The following is an 18,731-nucleotide window of genomic DNA, read 5'->3' as shown; positions in this document are numbered from 1 at the left end:
CGTCCGGACGCACGGAAATTGCGCCATCTTGTGTATACAACAGTACAAAAGTAGCCAACATTTCAGAAGTTTATTTTCATAAATACTGTACAAACCATACAACAAACATAGCAAACCCTAGGTGAAAAAGACCATAAACAAACTCCTCTAGTCTTCCAATACGTAATTAGGATTGACCACTAGGAAGGGGTCTTCCTCCACAATGGGCTCCTCTTCCTCATCAGTAACTTTCTTCAGGCCTGTTTTTGTCAACTCTATGATGACATGGTCCTGGAGGAAAGAGGAGGGGGTAATTACAACTAGTCACCAAGATCCAGCTGAATATGGTTATATTAAAACAAACAAACAACCCCACACACAACCACTCACCGAAATCCTTAGAGTCAGAAAAGCATTTCCTGGTCTCTTTTCAAAATGAAATGCATTAGTTCATCAAGTATTAGCATACTCACATAATGGATCAATCTGTGCAATACTTTCTCAATAAGATTCTTCCTGGCAATGAGTTCAGCCTCTGACTCGATCTCATTCTCAATTTCCTTCAAGTACCAGTTGATGAGCTCACTCTTCGTTACAGAGGACTCCTCATCCACTAGGAACAATAGAAAATAAACCAACCAAAAAAAAACCTTTTTTTTTTTTAAATAAAGTTGTTGTAATTGAGCTTAAGTTTAAAAAAGAGTTCAAGTCTTGAATATTGACATGATTAGAGCGATGGTGTTTCAATCCACTTTTGCCAGTTCCAAACATACTGTACATTCTTTTTAGATTACTCATACATTTAAAATGGTAAATTCCCCCACAGACATTCCGACTAAGTCCAGGACCAGGATTAATCTGTGGCGAGAAACCTGTTTTTTAATTAATGAAACGTGATCCTTGATAAGCTGGTTGTTTGACCTGGAAAACAGGTTAAAAATCTAGCAGCGCAACTAATCTCCAAAGATGGAATGGGGGTTTAATACAGGGCAGCAATACTCACGCTGCTCCATTTTCTGCATGTGAAGCACCAGCAGATTGGAGAGGCAGCGGTACTCTGCGAAGGACATGCGGAGGGCCGGCCTGGCCGTTGCCAGCTTACTCCCTGGCTCCGCCGACCCAGCGGCGACCCCGTTCTGGCCCGCCACGTTGCCAGCCAATGGCTCGTTCCAATCTGGAGAGAAATGGCCAGGGCTTCAGCATACACCACTTATGGGGCCCTTCATCCACTTGGAAATAGCTTTGATTTCATTCTTCCACTGAAGTGCCTTTTTCAAGGTGAAAATGAATGACCGGTGCATCAATACTCAAGGAGAAATGATCATTCATTAGGCAAGTTCAGTGATTGGTGTTACCCATGTGTTCTACTGTTGCCCATTGTGTGAAGGCAATGAATTCATTTTGTTTTTATATGTAGTAATAATTGCAGATACCATTACCAGTCATATCCTCATTGTTGTCTTGTTCAAAGTTGATATCAGGGGAATCAACACGAATAATGGACTTATTTAGAAGACGAAATGCTTCCTTCACATGTTTGGGTTGAACCTGGGGAGAGGGGTGCATTTCCACAGGGTGCATTAGTATCCAACAACCCTGTTAAGTAATTTATAATCCCAGTTTAAAATGCTGAATTTCTCCCCAATGTATGAAGAGATTGGCAGGAGCTTCTCTGACCTCATCGGAGCAATAGAGGCGGGCCATTGCCTCTGAGAGGCGGAGCATGCTCTCCAGCTGCCGCACAGTGATTCGCCAGGCTGATTTAGTGTTGCCACCTGCATCTCTCTGACGTAGCCGCTTATACTGCTCCACCACAAAATCCTGCGCCTCTGGGGTGATCTAGGGCAATATGTACATGGGGTAATACGGGTAAGACTAGACAGTATACACGTACATCCCAACTGATGGGAATGTGTACTGTGAACTTGTGATGAACACGGAATGTTCAAATTTGGTGGGTAAATGCATAATGTTATATTGTAATGAATTGTTTACAGAAAAAAAAAAAGATTAAAAATAAATAAATAAATTCTGTTGAGTAGATTCCCTCTCACCTTTGGCTGAAATTGCCGGGCAAATATTATGTATCTCTGGATGTCTTCTGCAGCATAGACCCGTTCTACTGACTCCATGTTTCTGGCATGGAGGTCTACAATTCGCCTGGCTATGGCATAATCTGTCACCTGACAATTAAAGAAACATACATATTACTCACTCAAAATAAAGGGTAACTTGATGCATTCAGATCCAAACTAATCTTGAACGCGCAGTTTAAGACACCAGGAACATACCCCATAGAGGTACTGCAGACAGCCCTTTGGCAAAGCCATGAGAGGAGTTAAGCTCACCTCATTACACTCATCCACCACAATGAAGAAGAGGTCAAACCTGGACATGATGGGGGCAGACATGTTGACATTCTGCTTCAGGGACTTGGAACGGTTGTACCTACCATCAATGGGATTGGCTGGCTGCCAAGATAGAGGTGCGGGCATTCAGAGTAGCCTGAATATGTACAGATGCAAGAACGAAAATGTTAGCACTGTTGCTTGCACAATAAATTGACAATTGTCATCTTCCCAAAGTCTGAGGTGACTGCAGCAAATGAGCAATAAAACAAAAGTGGATAGCAACTTAACATACTGCATGTCTGCCTGCTCTTACAGCATTAAAAATGTCATTCCAGATTGGGACATTAAACAAACACCAGAAAACAGTCTAGAATAAGGCACTTGGGCTTCAATTTTGTATCGTCATAGCACAAACATTGCAATTTTCCTTGCTTAGAACAACTCGTTAGCAAGTCATGCCAGCAGTCAAAGGAGAGTGCTGCTTTAGACATCTGTGCCCAACAGGTTGTTTTCCTGGATCTTCCCAAAGCATTTCCTTGATCTTCAGGGATGCTAAGACAATGCCATACCTTGACCCCAGCCTTGGTGATGGAGATGGTCTGCTGCCTCCATGGCTTCATGGATGGCCACTTGATCTTTCAGGTCCATCTTGTCAAACTCATCAATACAGCACACACCCTGAAGAGAAGTCATTTATGCTTCAGAACACCCCAGAAAAAGCAGATACACAGGCACCAAAAGGTGAAGAAACCCCCCAAAATCCATAAGTGCTGGCTGCTTACATTGTCAGCCAGCATGAGGGCGCCGGCCTCGATGACAAACTCATGAGACTCCTCGTCCTTGACCACAGCGGCCGTGAGACCTGCAGCGCTGCTGGCCTTCCCGCTGGTGTACACCGCCCTGGGGACAAAGTCCTCAACATGCCTGGGGAATACAGCACACAAATATGTAGTTTCATTGAAGCAGTTTAAAGCTCCCTCACATTCTTAACAATTGCACACAGTTGTCCATTACTCTTACTTGAGAAACTGGCTTTTGGAAGTACTGGGGTCTCCAACAATGCAAACGTTGATGTCTCCTCTCAGAGACGTCCCCTCCATAGTCGTTTTGGCGACACCACCGAACAGCATGAGCAAAATTCCACGCTTGATTTCATCATTTCCTGTTGGCAGTTACCTCAGTCATCAAGTGGAAAATCCTAAATACATCTCCATACATTCAACAGAACTCGGATGTGTCTGGGAGATTTATGATTGAGTTCCATCCTTAAGAAAATCTACATCTTAGGTTTGTTAGGGGTTCAGGGGTAGTTTCTACAGAGTAGCTACAAAAAAATAGGATTAAAAGGGAGTGGAAACTCCAGCACTAAAGAGACGCAGACACACAGACCGAGTCCTAGAGCCCACCGTGGATGGTGGGGAAGAGGCTGGTGCAGAGATTATGGTAAAGGTTCTTGTCCTGGCTCATCTCAAACACCTTCTCCCACTCCTGCACGGTCATCTGGTTCTTCACGCTTTCTGCTGTATGATCCTCCAGACGTAGATCCTTGCCTCCAAACTGAACAAAATAAGTCCATGAAATGGTGGTCTAAAACACCATTAGCGCTGTGTGCTTTTGTCTGAATTTCCATAAACACAAAGACAACCTTAACATGGCCCTACACCAAGATGATTAACATCTGATAACGGTACTCCAACACATAGGTGAATAGTCACGAATGTGGGAAATGCAACAGTTAATTCTGTACGACAGTACTTTATAGGAAGCCCAGGTTAGTTTGGTTGAGGATTCTACAGTGATCACTTGCGCTCACCCTGGGGTTTGTGGGTGCAACGTGATTGGCGAGAAAAGCCAGCCTATAGGATAGCTCACGGACACCCAAAGCCTTTAGGCCCTGGATCCCATCTGTGTCAAAGCCCTCCTTTCCTGTCACTCTGCTGCTGGTTTCAGCCCTGGTGCCTGGGGGACCACACGCATGATAAGGATTTTCTGCAAACATCTGTTGGAACATTATAATAGTTAACACTTAAGAGCATTATGGTCCACACCAGAGAGAGCAAGGGCAGACACATCAGGGACCACAATGAGGGTCCCGGTGAAATCGCAGCGGTCTCCAGCCTGTGCCATCTCCACGGCCTCTGCCCTCAGGATCACCTCCACACTGCGCGGGATGGCACCTCGCGGCAGCTCCGTCTGCGTCTCCTGGATGCGCACCTGAGAGAGCGCAAATGAACACACACACACCTTGCGTGTGAGAGAGAGAGTGCGCTCAAGTGTTACATGGTATGCAAACCTCTAAGAAAGTATGCTCCCAATTCCCAATTTACTTTTAATGCACAACAGAGATGTTTATTGATGGCTTTTTTGAATGCAAGTAAGAAGGCCATATTAAAGGTTGTGTTGAGCCAGGAATCACTCAGACTAGCCTGGGTTAATTACAACTAATGCAAAAGTTTACTTGTTCTTGCCATTTTAAACTAACAGTGCCCTTTTTCTGTTGTCTCCTTTCTTTGTGGGTTTTATTCATATTTTATGATTGCATTGTTAAACAAAAGCACTATACATAAAAAGGTTCAGTATGGGTTACTGTACTTTAAACAGTTACTCCGGTTACCTTCTGGAAGTCGACGAAGCGTGACTTGTTGGTGTCCAGCATGAACCTGCGTCGGTTGGCGCACACGGGGTTCTTGCAGATGGTGGGCTGCGTGTACTTAAACTGCTGCTCCACGTCCTTGATCACAGACTGACAGTCCAGGCAAAGGAACGTTCCGCTCACCAGCTCCGGGTGCACGGGGTGCGTGCGCACCACCTGCCCGCTAATGCGCAGCAGAGTGCCGATACGCGCCGTGGACAGCTCCCGGATCCTGGACAGAGAGGAAAAACGCTCATATGGACTTTACGCTCATAAACCACAATAAAAACGATAAAGATGTCAAAGTCACTCGGATAAAACAATCAATCGTGTTGAAATATCCCGATTTCTTCGTCTCCTATTTGCACTTACAACGTTTACTTGTCCAGGGAAGTGCCTCTGCCAAGATCTCGAATAATTGAGGACTGTAGATAATGCATACCAGTTGGAGATAAATATTTTAAAGTTTCTTTATAACATGCACCAATCGCGTTCTTGAACTCATTCACAATCCAAGGCCGAGTTTCCTGACGATTCACCACTGAAAGTCCTTTTAACTGTAGGCTTAGGAGTAATCTTGGTCTGAGAAACTGAACAATCCGGAAGGTAAATGCTTACTTTTGTCTGGACGGAAAGTCAGAAAAAGCCACGTAGAATTCTTTAGAGGGTGGGATATTGCCCTGGTCACGGGCAAAGTGGCGCACTGCTCTATTAAGAAATGGATATACCCTGAAGAGAAAGACATAATCGAGACTGTTGTAGACGCTCAGTAGTATAAACGCTCCCATCGGCGCAACAGAAAATGTGATTTAATTAATTTATTTTTTATGCAGGTGGTGGGCAAAAGTTCCAGAATATACACAGGCCTACCTGTAGAATTCCTCTTGAATAGTGGTTGCAAGTTGCTGATTATAATGTTCAATATTGGCGAAGCTTACAGTCAGTGTGTTTCTTTCCGGCCTGATAAGCTCTTGGGCCTCAGGTAAATACAACTGCTCGCCGTTTTTATCCTGAAACCTAAATAGTCACAACAAATGTCTATGGATTACGTTGTTTTAGCGTTCGCTTCTGTAGCCCATTAAAAAGCGTTTCGAACACAAAACCACACGGGGGGGGGACTCGACTTACTCCTCTAAGAATTCGAGAAATAATTTTTGACATTTCTCGGCAAGGTCATCACGTAGTTGCCCTCCTGCAGCGGTGGCCACTGTGGCAGGTTCCATGTCCAGAAGGAGAAGAGCTGGTCAGCCGCTGGAGTCACTCAGCGCTGGAGGACAGGTGAAAAAATTAAATTAAAAATGTACAGGTGGGACGTGATGTTGCCTGATTGGCTACGGACTTCATACTTTCTTCAAGAAGGAACGCCACAGGACATCATTTTGCGCTTCTAAATGCAGGTTTGACACAAGATCCACTGGGTAATATTCCGTGGATGTCCTTTCTGAGTAAAAATGAAACGCGTTACTAAAACACCTGATACCATGATCCTCTAAACAGCTTCCATTCTTGTTTTCTGACTGTTCGCCGAGGTTTCACTATAAAATACAGGGCCCCAAAAGAATCGTAATACTTCCATTTTTTTCACGTTATGAAGCAGCCAATATACTAACACCTAGTTACTTGTTTGTGTCAGATTCTGTACTAAATCTTTTTCAAACATGTCCGCCTCCATGTGCCCTATGCAGCATAAATTGGCTAATTTGAGGACTATAAAGCAATTTGATTCTTCATCTCACCTGAGCCGCACTTTATAGAAAAAATGTTGTCGGAAAAACTTTTATTGTTCCTTTAAGACTAAGGTTAAATGAGAGTAATGTGATACTGGTTGTAGCAATTAACAATGATCTTTATTTTAATACGCTGTTGAGATACGGCTCCCAAAGCAACTCCCCGATGTGAAAATAGCCCATGTTTTTCTACAGACGGTAGAAATGATAAATTAGTTTTATATACTATCTGCACACTCAGGTGTTGCTAAATCAGTTCACATTAGGGTGATGAGATATCCCATTTTTCCAGGAAATTGGCCATTTTCTGCGACCTAAAAATATCCAATTGGAAAAAAAAGGTATAATTCTTAAATCTAAAATGTTCATAATCTGATTTTGATCTCATGCGATTTGCTTCGTAGTCTAGTGCCTCCTTCCTGTCTGTCAACCTAATCTCTCACACACCCACCCAGCAAACCCAATGACATCAGAGCACGAGAAGGCATACGAAACGTTTAATTTTTATTTACCCCACATTTAAAAAAGTGAACCACAGTATACAAATGGTTTTCTGATAGCAGGTAATGTTGTCGAGCACACATCTAACGACCTGGCCAAACACACATTCTTCTCCTGGATGTGCAGCTAAAATTGCACGTTCTTCCTCCCGCGTTAAACAACGTCCTGGCATCCCTGCCGCTCCCCGACGCGGCAGCGCTCCTAGATCATCTAGTAATGCCTTATCTTTTCAGGTTGTTCGGGATTCTCTTGCTTGTTTAAATGCAGATAGGGAGTTGCATGCAAACCCTAGCACGAAGGGGATTTTCTCGCTGGGTTTCTCGGTAATAGCTTTTCGCAAGATTAAAAAAGGTAGTAGGTTTCCATCCACGGTTTATTTACAGTGCTGAAGTCCGTGCGCCGCGGGGTGTAGCGAACTGCTCCAACACACCCGTGGTGGTTTAAAGGGAAGTCCAGCCCAGCAGACGCTTGCTACAGTCATTTACACACACAAATGCGCTCTCTCTCTCTGCTCTTCCATGTCTTTTTTAAATATTTTTTTTCTCCTGCAGCCGTACATTCCCAACAACATAGGCCGAACGTCAAAAGGAATGATGTTTATTATGTAAGAGACAACTTAAAAAGAGAGCGAGTGAGATGGGTAGGGGAGCAAAAACAAACAAACAAAAACAAACAAAGTTTAGGCCAAGTAACTGTAGGTGTCTTTCTCGCCATCCACTCTTTCCAGGTACTCCTTCTCGATGAGAATGTCGATGCATTTCTGGAACAGAAAAGGCAGCGTTCTGATCAGTCGCATCATCCTATTCTGTGCCTTTAGGTGGCGTGTGTGTGCACGTTTAATTTTTTTGGACCATCCAAACTTACTGGAAACTCCACCCCTGCCACACAGCACAGTACGGGGGAGAGTTAACGAACTCACAGGGCCGTCTATACCGCGACAAGCGCGCTGATAGTTGTTGGAACAGAGGACAGAAATGTACTGCAGGCCTTCTTTACCTTGATGACAGGGACTCGAGGCTTGAACCTGGAGGAGAGCTGGTTGAGGACCTCGGCCAAGAGCTGCTGGTGCTTCAGCATCTTCCTCATCTTCATGATTCGCACGATTGCCGCCTAACAGGAAGTGCAACGAGGGTGTGAGCAGCCTGGAATTACTAACACCTCAACATGCCTACACCCCTGACACGCTTTGCCATCTGATGCACTTACACGAGGGTGAGTGTGTTAGGCATGGAGGAAATAAGTTATGCCTATCAGCAACTTGTTTTTGGCGTAGAGCCAGGCAGATGGATGAGGGGGCAGAGCAGCTTCTCGGTACGCTGCGGTGAGCGCTCACCTGGATCAAGAGCTTCCTGTCTTCCTCGATGTTTTTGTGAGTGGTTTCCTGTTCCTGCTTCTGTTCTGTCTTCATTGCACATTGATGTTTTACTCGCAGCTTTTTTACTGTGCAATGGTCAGAGGTCACGTGGTTAGACAACATTCAGCACTTCAGCTACATACGATCAACATAAATGTGTCAGTTGGCTAGGAGGTCATTTTCACAAGTAGAATACGGGCAGTTTTGCTTCAAATTCCAATAAAACGTCAAGCAAAGGGCATGAGACACTCGTGTGTTATGGGAACCCTTACTTCTTATAACCCAGGTAGAGCTTGATGAGCGTTGTCCGGTTTGAACTCCAACCTCGTCCACGTTGGCGTTCTCATCCTCCAGGACCTGCGGCGAAACAGCACAGCTTCAGCACGCAGTAAAGGTGCAACAGGTTTGTGGTGCTTTTCTGTTGCTTAAAGGGAGACCTCACTCATAAATGCTAGTGTTGCTAATTACCGAACAAAAACATACGCAAAGGAGTTATGCAAATAAAGCCAGGTGCACAGGTAGTGAACACCTTCAGGCTGGAGTTGCACAGAAGATTATTGTTCTTTGTTACAGCAGAACTGGCCTTGGCAATAATAATTTTGGTCAAAACATTGCTGAATGGTCTTTAAATGTCGCCTTATGAATTTAATGTGTTGCAAAATATATCAAATGGCAGAATATATAATCAGTTTTGTGTTTTATTTTGTCTATATTGTGTAGTGCTGTTTTAGTTATGATGAGCAACATTAATATAGGTGCATGAATTGTCCCATTAATGGAATTCGAAGGTAAAATTTTACTTGCCAGCAATTTGGATTTCAATAAAATCTGAAGAACCTGCACCAAAATGTCCTGCAAGAAAAGCACACAGTGTCATTACAGTGCCTCAGAATTATATTTTAATCATAAACAAGAACGTAAACATCACTGTCATGTTATCTGGTGTGTCTGATCACTTCTGCTTACGATTTTGATCTGCGTGCTGTCAGTCAGCTGCTGGACGGTGTACGAGTCCTCAGTGTTGTACTGGAGCAGGATAGCCATCTGGAACGTGGAGGCCTGCAGGCAGAGAAGCATTTTCCAAACCTCGTCACTTAGTCTCGGGACTACCGATTTCCACTACTTGTTAGCAACATTAGCCTGTGTAGTAGTAGCAGCAGTAGTATTCAGAAGGAAAACGAACTGAAATCCTCTCGGCTTGTGAGCTGCACTTATGGTCGGATTTGGAAAGTGTGGCGCCTGAGCCGACGGTCCTTTTTGAATGGGCACACGCTTGAGTTTTTTCGCACATCCCACGCGGGCTGACGGGATGCCCCGTCGATCAGGCCATCTGCAGCCTGGTTTCTGCAGCAGTGAAGGCCTGATGCCGCGTCTTCCCTCTGTCCACGCACGGCCATCCTGACAGGAGCCGACAGGGCGTCCTACCTGCAGGGTGTATCTGTTCTTGAAGCAGTTGGTGACCAGCTCTCCTTTGGACAGGTGGTAGAGCCAGGTGAGCTTGCGGCCACTGTGTCTGCTGGCATAGAAGGCTGTGAACCTTTGGTAGCTCCTCTCCAACTGTGTGTGTGTGTGTGTGTGGGAGGGAGAGAGAAAAAAAATGAGAAAATACAACAGCCCTGAAAAAAAACCAGGTTCCTTAGCAAGAGACATTATTTGAAAATGACTTTGAAAAGCCTTAGTAGTACGAGAAACATCTCTGGTAAGAGATGCGGATTACTAAAAGGTACTATATGCCACCCAGAAGGGAAGCCCCCAGAAGTTGAGGAAATGAACCCGAGAACGAGATTTTAAACCATATCATGCCGTTCGTGGCAGTCTGCCCATATCTGCTCCCCCCACGCACGCCATGCTGTGTGCCGTACCTCAGAAGGTAGAGCAAAAGTGCAGGACTGCTGGAAAGGCCAGGAACCGGAACTCAGCACCTGGATACTGAAGTCCACTGTGGAAGAGAGACACCGCGTGAGCGATCGGCCAAGAGGCCCTGCCAATGTTTGGAACGGGAGGCCAGATGTCGGCAGCGCAGCTGCGAGCGTACGTACGGTCCAAGGGTTCCGAGTTGGTGAGGTGCTTCTTGAACTGCTCGTTCAGGTCTTTGCTTACGCCGATGTCCTGGAACATGCGCTGCAGCTTGGACGTATATTCGAAGCCGCACGCTTGCTGCAGGGCGAGACACAACAGGCCGCCCCGTTACTCACAGTGCAAACCGATGACTCACCCTCAAACGCTGCAGGAACCGGGAGAAGCCTTCAACAGAAGGGGGATTGGGGCACCCACAACAACCTTTCTGCTTTCAGTCGAACACTTCCCGAGTGTCTCTTTGGGCAGAGGTGGATTTAAAGTGGCAGAGATTTCACGGACACCCGACACTTATCTATTTTTAATCGCATGACTGCATGTAAAAGCGTGACACCAAACCTTCAGCTTGGAGATCATGCTGGCCTCGGCGTCATCGCTGGCACTGTTCTGATGCACTAGGCGCTTGGCCAGCATCTTCGCGTAGAACTTCTGGAACACGTCTTTGTCCTCGATGTACTTAAAGACCACCATCTTGCAAAGGAGTTAAGAGGGAGAACTCAAATGTTACAAATTAACTACAGCTGTGATGATAATACCCAAGACAGTGTATACATTAGTCAAACCAGTGACAAGTTCAACATTTAGTACTCCAGCGATGAGCAAGGTGGTTATTGTGCAGTGCTAAAACTCACCACTTGATTTAGTGTGTCTTCCAGCTCTGCCTCTTCTGGGTTCTTGGAGCTGGGTGGAACAAAGCATTTGACAGACTCACTCCAAACTGAACACAGGACAACCAGCCATACTTACGTTCACAAAGAGTAATTGTGGCACCATGTTCAGATGCACGTTAACGCACGCACGCACACACACACACCTTTTCTTAAGCAGAGAATCACAGTATCTGGCCAGCAGCTCAGGAGATTTGCTGGAGGACTGGACCATCTTGGTGACTGCATTGTTGTTGATAAAGCGCCCACAGGCCTGTCAAGAAATGCAGTGTGCCAACTTTGATCAACAGGAATAAGTTATGGAACCTATAACAAACAAACCAGCTACACACACATTTAGAGACACTGCTTCCTTAAAAGCTCATATCACAAGTTATAAGCATTTAAAAACCAGTCAGTACCTAAAGCCACTGATAACCAATACTTACACAACCTGTTAATCATGAATAATTTGTCCTAGGCCTGTATGTGAATTTGATGTGCATTTTAAAAACAGCGCAAGTTTAGTATCAGGCCTCTTTTAAAGTTCTTTGTTGGTGATGTATAACTAAACAACAATAGTAGTACTGAAGCATTTATGTCAAGCTGAGACAACCAAGTGAAGGAGCGCTGATGAACAGAATACCTTATCCAGCGCAGCCACAAAGCCGGCGTCGTTATTGAACGCAGACATCACCAAAGCGTTGTATTTCTTATGAACATCCAAAATTGTCTGGACGTACATTTTGGGGTCCTGTGTTAAAAGTCAAATTGTATACATACATGCTTTTACACACATCAAAGGGGGGGAAAATATAATTAATTACAATAAAAAAAAAACCCCAGCGCTTATGATCAAAGATGTTTGAGGTGACAGACGAGGTGGGTGTTTTTAGTGTCTGGACTCGCAGTACGCACGTTCAGAGCAGCCTCCCCACACTTCTCAATAGCAGCCAGGCCCTGGTTGTAGATATGTGTTTCCAGAAGCTTCTTGAGCTCTCCCAAACCGTCGGTGATCCGTGACACCAAGTTATACATGCGACCAAGATCTGGAGATGGAGAGGAAAAATTATACTGAGCGATACATGATCTATTAGCAATGTCACAAAACAGACGCATCCAAATGTTGTACCTTACTGGTCAAAATTGATAAGTAATCAATTTGCATTTGATTTATTTATGGAGGGAATGTGTCAAAATACCTGGAAAGAACCATGTTCGTGTTTCTGTATTAGCCCAAACAGTAAATTTCCCTTCTTATAGCGTATGAGTAGACCACATTCAGTGCTCCATTTATATCTCAATACCTTCATTTTTGTCTGCATCCAGGAGGTTCTGGAATTCTGTGTGGAAGATCTCTAGGTGCTTCTCAATGAGGACTTGCTCACACTTCCTAGCCAGCTCGTCCTGCGTGCTCTCGTGGAGGTAGACCTGGACCCTCCTCTGCTCTTCCAGCAGACGTGCCTCTGCCTGCCACGCACGCACACACACACACACACACACACACACACGAAAATATGTTTTTTTTAACATAGTTTTGGAGTTGCAGGCATGGCAAGCCTTCACTTCCCGACTCGGGCTTTGGGGTCATGGAAGTCCACATTTTCGTAAGTTCGTAAGTTGGACCTCCTCCGCACCTCACCTTTTTCATGTACTCGGTGACGGGGTTCTGCTGCAGGAACTCCGTACTCTCCCTCGTGTAGAAGCGCTCCGTGTCGGCCAGGAACTGGCTCTCGAAGTACTCCTTGTAGACGGAGAGGGTGGGGCCCTTGGCGAAGGCGTCGTCCTCGTTCAGACCCAGCTCGACTGTACGGCAAAGCAGAGGCAAGAGTCCTCGTGTCATTGGCTGGTGGCAGGCTCAACACAACTGGGACATTTCATGCGTTTCCTCACCCAGTCAGCGCATGGTTTGCTGCATGGCAGCTCCCGGCGCCGCTGTACCGGCCGTTCCGTGTTCTTGCCTGCCGGGTACAGTGGCGTGTGGGGCTGCTATGGAGCAAAAGCCTCGACCTTCAGAGGTGAACAAGGAAGGAAATGCTGGTCTGTGCACGAAAGGAAAAGCGAGCTCGCACCGTAGGACTGGACCACTCCGCTGATCAGTCTGGTGTTGATGGTCTCCCCGTTCCGCTCCTTGTCAATAAGCTTCAGCACTGCATTTGTAACCTGCGGCAATTGGACGAGAAGACCAGCTTGTGAAACTTGTGGTGGAACGGACCGACATTTGGGGACACAGTATCTGCTTTCAGCTGTATTTACTAGATCACCGGTCCAATAAAACAAGCGAACAAATTGTTACCACCACACTCACCTGCTTATTCAGAGGTCGGAACAGGCACTCTCTCCACGTTACCAAGGCCAGCTGGAGAGAGCAAAAGTCCACGTTACACTCTGGCAAGCGCACGGAGCGGCAGAAAATATCAGAGGTGAGGAACGCGGGCACGACGGGAGCCCGAGCGAGCCTTACCGAGTAGATCTCATAGATGCCCTTGCGGCCCTCGTCACACTCGCGCCGCACCCAGTGGCGGTTGAGGTAGGCACAGATACCGTTGAGGACTTTGCTGGAAAAGCGGTAGTCCTCCCACTGTTGCGTGTAGAACTTCAGAACGCTCTCGTCCATCAGGTCCTCGCCGTCCTGGGGGGGGGGGGGAAGACAGACAGACAGACAGAGACACACCTGTTTATCAGAAAGCCAAGATCACTCATCTATCTGGTAAAGAATCCATTCTGTACGTGAGGTAAGCTATAATGTGCCGTACAGTAAGTCCATGTACAGAGAACAGAGTTAACTGAGGTCATACATCACAAGTCGCTTTAAGCAACATTCAGAAAAAATTATGAATAACATCGAATGAGCTAAATCATTGGGGAAAAGGAGTGAAAATCCAGAGCAGACCAATGAATGCAAGAACAAGCAAAGACAAAGAAATCCATCTGAAACTAAACAGTCAGCAATAAAACCGCTTCGGAACCGTTTATTCTACGACCTTAACAAGGGTGTGCAAAAACCACCAGCATACCTTTAGTAAGTTCGTCAGGTAATTCTTTAGGAACTCCTTCAGTCTCTTGTAGAGCTCCAGGCCCACAAACTGGGCTCCTCCTGGAGTGGGGGCCTTCTTAGAAGGCTTGGGTGGAGGGACGCCCGGCCCGCGGGCCTGGTTCGACTGGTGCACACTGGTGCAGTAATTATATACATGGCTGAAAACAGGACATTAAGGCCTTAAAGACTACAGAGACAGAGTAAACCAAGTGCAATACCAATCAGATAGGAGGCATTAACACTTAGTCTCTCAGTCGCCCTGTCCAATGATTGGCTCAGTCAACGATCTGTCTTCTCATTTGTTTGTTTACACAAAACATACAAGTTGATGCCAAATCGAATACATTTTCACAAAATATTCAAATATTCTTTCAAGCCAAATTTGGATACTTTGTACTATTATATAATGACCAAGTCTTATTTGACCTCATTTTTAACCAAATATAACCATGATCTCACTGATCACTAGAATATCAGCTCATACTTTGCTTCTTAAAACTACGAGTATAAGACTTCAGTCACGAGGCCAGTGCTGGAATAATAAATATTTAAATCATGCAGCCCTTGCTCAAATTAAGGCTTTAGCATCATCCCCAAAGGATTCAATCTGTCTTTTTTCCCCTTCTTACTATTAATACACAGTATAAAATAAAGACTAAGTAGAATTGTCACCATGCCATGTCACTGATTAAAGCCATGTGCTAAAAGCACATGACCTACACACACACACACAAATGCACATGGGGGTGTCTAGAATTGAGGATACGTGTAGAGCTCCATGTAGCGCGACTTAGCCATGCTCTGGCGGGTGTACACCTGCTGGATCCCCGCCCTCAGGTCATCCCAGATCTGGTCCAGCCCAATCTGCTTAAGCCCGTGCGGGTTCTGGCTCCGGTTGGACGACATGGTCTCCGCCCGCCCCTCGCCTTGGCGCCCTGCTGCTGCACGTCGGATGCTCCCTCCTCCCCCCGCTCCTCCTGGCTGTCTGACTGCTTGCGTCCCCTTTCTTCGACGAGGCAGCGGGAGGCTAGCCTTCCATAGGGCGCGGCGGGCAGAGGCAGCGGCGGAGCGGAGATAAGGCGAGGGGCTCGGAGCCGCGCGGCACAGCGCCTGGCGACCGTCGGAGATGCTTTCAGGTCACGGTCAGGAAAGAGACCTTCACGGACAAGAGAAACGGGATGAGTCAAAAACACCCAAGGCGGCTCCGGATTTCTCACGAACAGGGCCTGGAACTATACTTAGAATTTCATCTGCATATGATCATATACCACTAGGTGTGACCAAATTTAGATGTGGCAACCGTCCTAGAATAGATGAGATTACTCAATCCTACAAATGGTAATTTTGGGCAGGGGGGGATGGGACTAACAGCAAGAGTCAAAAGTGCAGGAGTTGTAAATGTGGCTGGGTACAAATACAATACAGGTATACAACACCAACCTCTGACCTAGTCTCCCTCCACTACATGGAGGGGAGATTAAATTACTCTGACACTAGTCGCGAGACAGGTGAGGTGTTTTATATGGGACGAGATTAAGCGTGGGTCTATATTAAAAAAACAGAGGGGGGAGGTAGGCCATGCAAACGTGTGCGTGAGAGGGCTGGAGAGCCCCATCCTTCAGGAAGCCCTGGCTGTTTACCGAGCGCAGCGTCGGAATCATGGCCACCTCCACTCGCCTTTCTTGTGGCATGAAACCCAAATGTCTCCCTCAGCATGACAAATTCTGTGGAGGGCGACAGGCCAGTGCCCGAGACGGCAACATCGGTGTGTCAAACGCAGAGGGGAAGTAAAGGGGCAAAAAAGGGTGACACCATGACGAGCCCAGAAGCCCCCTTTTCCAGAGCCCACTGGTTCTGAATATGAACAGTAACTGCTCCAATCACATTTCCACACAGACAGGGTTCAGCACACAACACTTAAACGGTGCACATTATGGTAGGCTAGCCATGCTCAGAGCCACAGAAATTTTGGGGCAAGGTGGCTTAAAGAAGCAGGGATTTAATCATCAGTTCCACGCAAACAGAGGGTCTCTTCTTGTTGCCTTCTATCTTGTCACCAACGCTCTGCCATTTTTCACACACAAAACGAAACCCTCAAAACAATTCAACCAACTACAAATGAACCATCTTGTCAGACACATGCAGCGACTGGAGTTGTTTGGTGTCATCCTAATCACGAGAAGCTGTCACCGCCACAAACGTTCTTCTGGCCCCGTTTTCCAGCACAACGCTTGCGGAAAAAGAAACTGCAAGTGGCCTCAGGAGTCTAGAATGACACGGAATGGCCTGACATGGCCTCAGTAATTGTTTGCCTCCACAGTGGAAAAAAAAAGCCAGAGAGAAGGCAAACTCAGCCTGCCCTGCACCCTTGCTTCTGATGTCATCTTATCGAAGAGGAGTCACAGCAGTTTTCCCTAAGACATTTGCAGCCTGTACAGAAGCTGCACTATTCCCGGGGTTCCCTCCTTGTATCCATGGCAACAGTTAAGAGAGCAGGGAACAAGGAGCAGGGAACTTAAAATAGGCATTGGCGTGCTCCGAGCCTGGAAAGGGTGTCGCAACCGTACATTTCTCACGTCGGGCAAGCTCGGCGACATGGTCAGCATGTGCGGAACCTAACGGAGTCACAGCAAAGCACCACACTACTAAATCTGGGCCATGGATGCGAACACTGCATGGAACAAGCAGCCTAATTTTACTGCCTTAGATTGAAGCGCATCACTTTGCTGGGAAGCACACCAGAGGTCCGTTGATTGAAAGACAAGATTTGCGCACGCAGTCCCCAAATTCTAATACTATTAGAAGTTATTGTTCGTTTTTATGGCAGAGTAAATAGGGCAATGAGAGATCAAGGGGCCCAGTTCAGGTGGGTGGGTGGTGGAAATCAAAAGGAGTTTAAATGCTTCTCAAGGAAGCGGGAATTGTTTTACACGTGCCATATACCCACATACCCAAATAGTCCTTTCATGCAAATAACCTTGCGAACGACGAATCCAGGGCGCACTCGTTTGGAACTGCCCTGTAATTCTGCAAAATACCCATTACAGATAAGGGTCTTAAAATTGTACATATAACGGTAAACAGGTATTTAAGTTAGCTAGCTAGATAACCTAGCATTAAACAGAGATGGCACTGCACCACGTTATCTTCTAGCGACGAAACGCCATTCAGCTGTACGATCAACTCTGCTCACATACCCCACTTTATCTCTTTTGCTCATTTATTAAAGCCTGGTCAACTGCCCCCAAATAACTAGCGTTTATCAGTGATCAACGACGGATAATCGCCAGTCGACTACCAGCTACCACCATCAATTAACAATTAAGAATAGACAAAAACGTGACATTAACCTTTAATGACTTTAATGGCAGTTATTACAATACAAGCAAATGCCCATCTAGCTGCCTGGCTCTGTGGATAGTTGGGTAATGTTAACGCTATCGGTATATAAATATTAACTTACTTATTTAGTTTGGTAATACTAAATTAACCTATCTTAGCTAACTTGCTCCATTCGGTGGGATGAGTCAGGCGCTCGTCGCAGCGTAGGACGGCCTATTTGGCGCAGTATAGCCAGCTAGCCAACATTAAGCCTGTTAGGAAACACAATTCTTAGTACAAGAGTGAACCAAGTAGCTTACAGCACCGCGTTACGTGGCGTTGCTGGCTCTTTCCAGGGAGGACTGTTACTTGCCTTCCGATCCTAAACGCTAGCCAGCCAGCTAGTTAATGTTAGCGTAGCTACTTATCCGCTAAAGCTAACAAACTACAGGACTCTAATGTTAGCCAACGGTGCCGGGTGTATTGAGGCCCAACTACCTTATAAAAAGCAACCTGATTTTTTTATTTTTAGCCCGTTTGAGATTTCCTGCACACGACCTTTCAGGGCAGGAAAAAAAATATATACCGGCGAGAAAAATCGCGTTATAGCTGTAACAGACGTCGTAGCTGAGGACGTTTCTGATAACCAGCTCACCCCTTCCCCTGGTCGCACTGAATTGTTTGCTGCACAATCACCAGCTAGCTAAGCTAAGCTAAGACAAGCTAAGCTAAGATAGCAAGCTAACTTGCTACCAGGGTAACTAACCGAACCAAGATCGCTAAGCTAGCCAGCTAAGTTCGCCGTCTTACCATTGTCCAACAGAGCACGTCCAGACTTCGGATCACGAACAGGAAAAAAGGAAGTAAATGTACAGTTTTCTGACAGTATTCCAATTCGTAATTCAAAAACAACCCTCTAAGAATGTACTTCCCGTGTAACGCTGTCTGGATTTCGTTATCGATTCCACTGCTAGCTACCCTGCAGTTACATCGAGAGGAAAAATAACACTTCGTCAGATTGTGCTCACAGAAGACCTCCCTGGGAAACACAGTTCGGTGGTGGATGTTCCGCTATGCAGCCCTTTTCTCTTGCTGCCGCTTTCTCG

The 18,731-nt window shown here is 46.0% G+C and overlaps 2 protein-coding genes across 2 annotated transcripts; both read right to left on the bottom strand.

Moving 5' to 3' along the window:
* Positions 1–56: 56 nt before the first annotated feature.
* mcm6l (MCM6 minichromosome maintenance deficient 6, like) lies at positions 57–6,201 on the bottom strand. Its single transcript, XM_027021172.2, is given in 19 exon segments — positions 57–270; positions 453–592; positions 983–1,153; positions 1,419–1,527; positions 1,657–1,818; positions 2,034–2,162; positions 2,328–2,447; positions 2,449–2,484; positions 2,900–2,935; positions 2,937–3,008; positions 3,113–3,254; positions 3,351–3,492; positions 3,737–3,887; positions 4,144–4,289; positions 4,379–4,544; positions 4,945–5,194; positions 5,581–5,691; positions 5,833–5,979; positions 6,091–6,201. Coding segments are annotated over 19 exon segments (2,448 nt in total). The 5' UTR covers positions 6,186–6,201; the 3' UTR covers positions 57–147.
* A 969-nt stretch (positions 6,202–7,170) lies between these two features.
* cul1a (cullin 1a) lies at positions 7,171–18,671 on the bottom strand. The gene is given in 23 exon segments (XM_035528055.1): positions 7,171–7,950; positions 8,187–8,300; positions 8,524–8,630; positions 8,794–8,851; positions 8,854–8,901; positions 9,349–9,396; positions 9,511–9,603; positions 9,970–10,101; positions 10,407–10,483; positions 10,584–10,701; positions 10,960–11,091; positions 11,253–11,301; positions 11,435–11,541; positions 11,914–12,021; positions 12,186–12,316; positions 12,575–12,737; positions 12,910–13,073; positions 13,340–13,430; positions 13,576–13,626; positions 13,732–13,899; positions 14,285–14,462; positions 15,071–15,460; positions 18,436–18,671. Coding segments are annotated over 22 exon segments (2,358 nt in total). The 5' UTR covers positions 15,211–15,460; positions 18,436–18,671; the 3' UTR covers positions 7,171–7,869.
* Between the last annotated feature and the right edge of the window lie 60 nt (positions 18,672–18,731).

The sequence above is a fragment of the Electrophorus electricus genome, chromosome 7 (assembly GCF_013358815.1).
Source record: "Electrophorus electricus isolate fEleEle1 chromosome 7, fEleEle1.pri, whole genome shotgun sequence".
NCBI classification, from domain to species: domain Eukaryota; kingdom Metazoa; phylum Chordata; class Actinopteri; order Gymnotiformes; family Gymnotidae; genus Electrophorus; species Electrophorus electricus.
The sequence above is the reverse complement of the archived record's forward strand: the minus strand, read 5'-3'. Positions and strand labels throughout refer to the sequence as shown.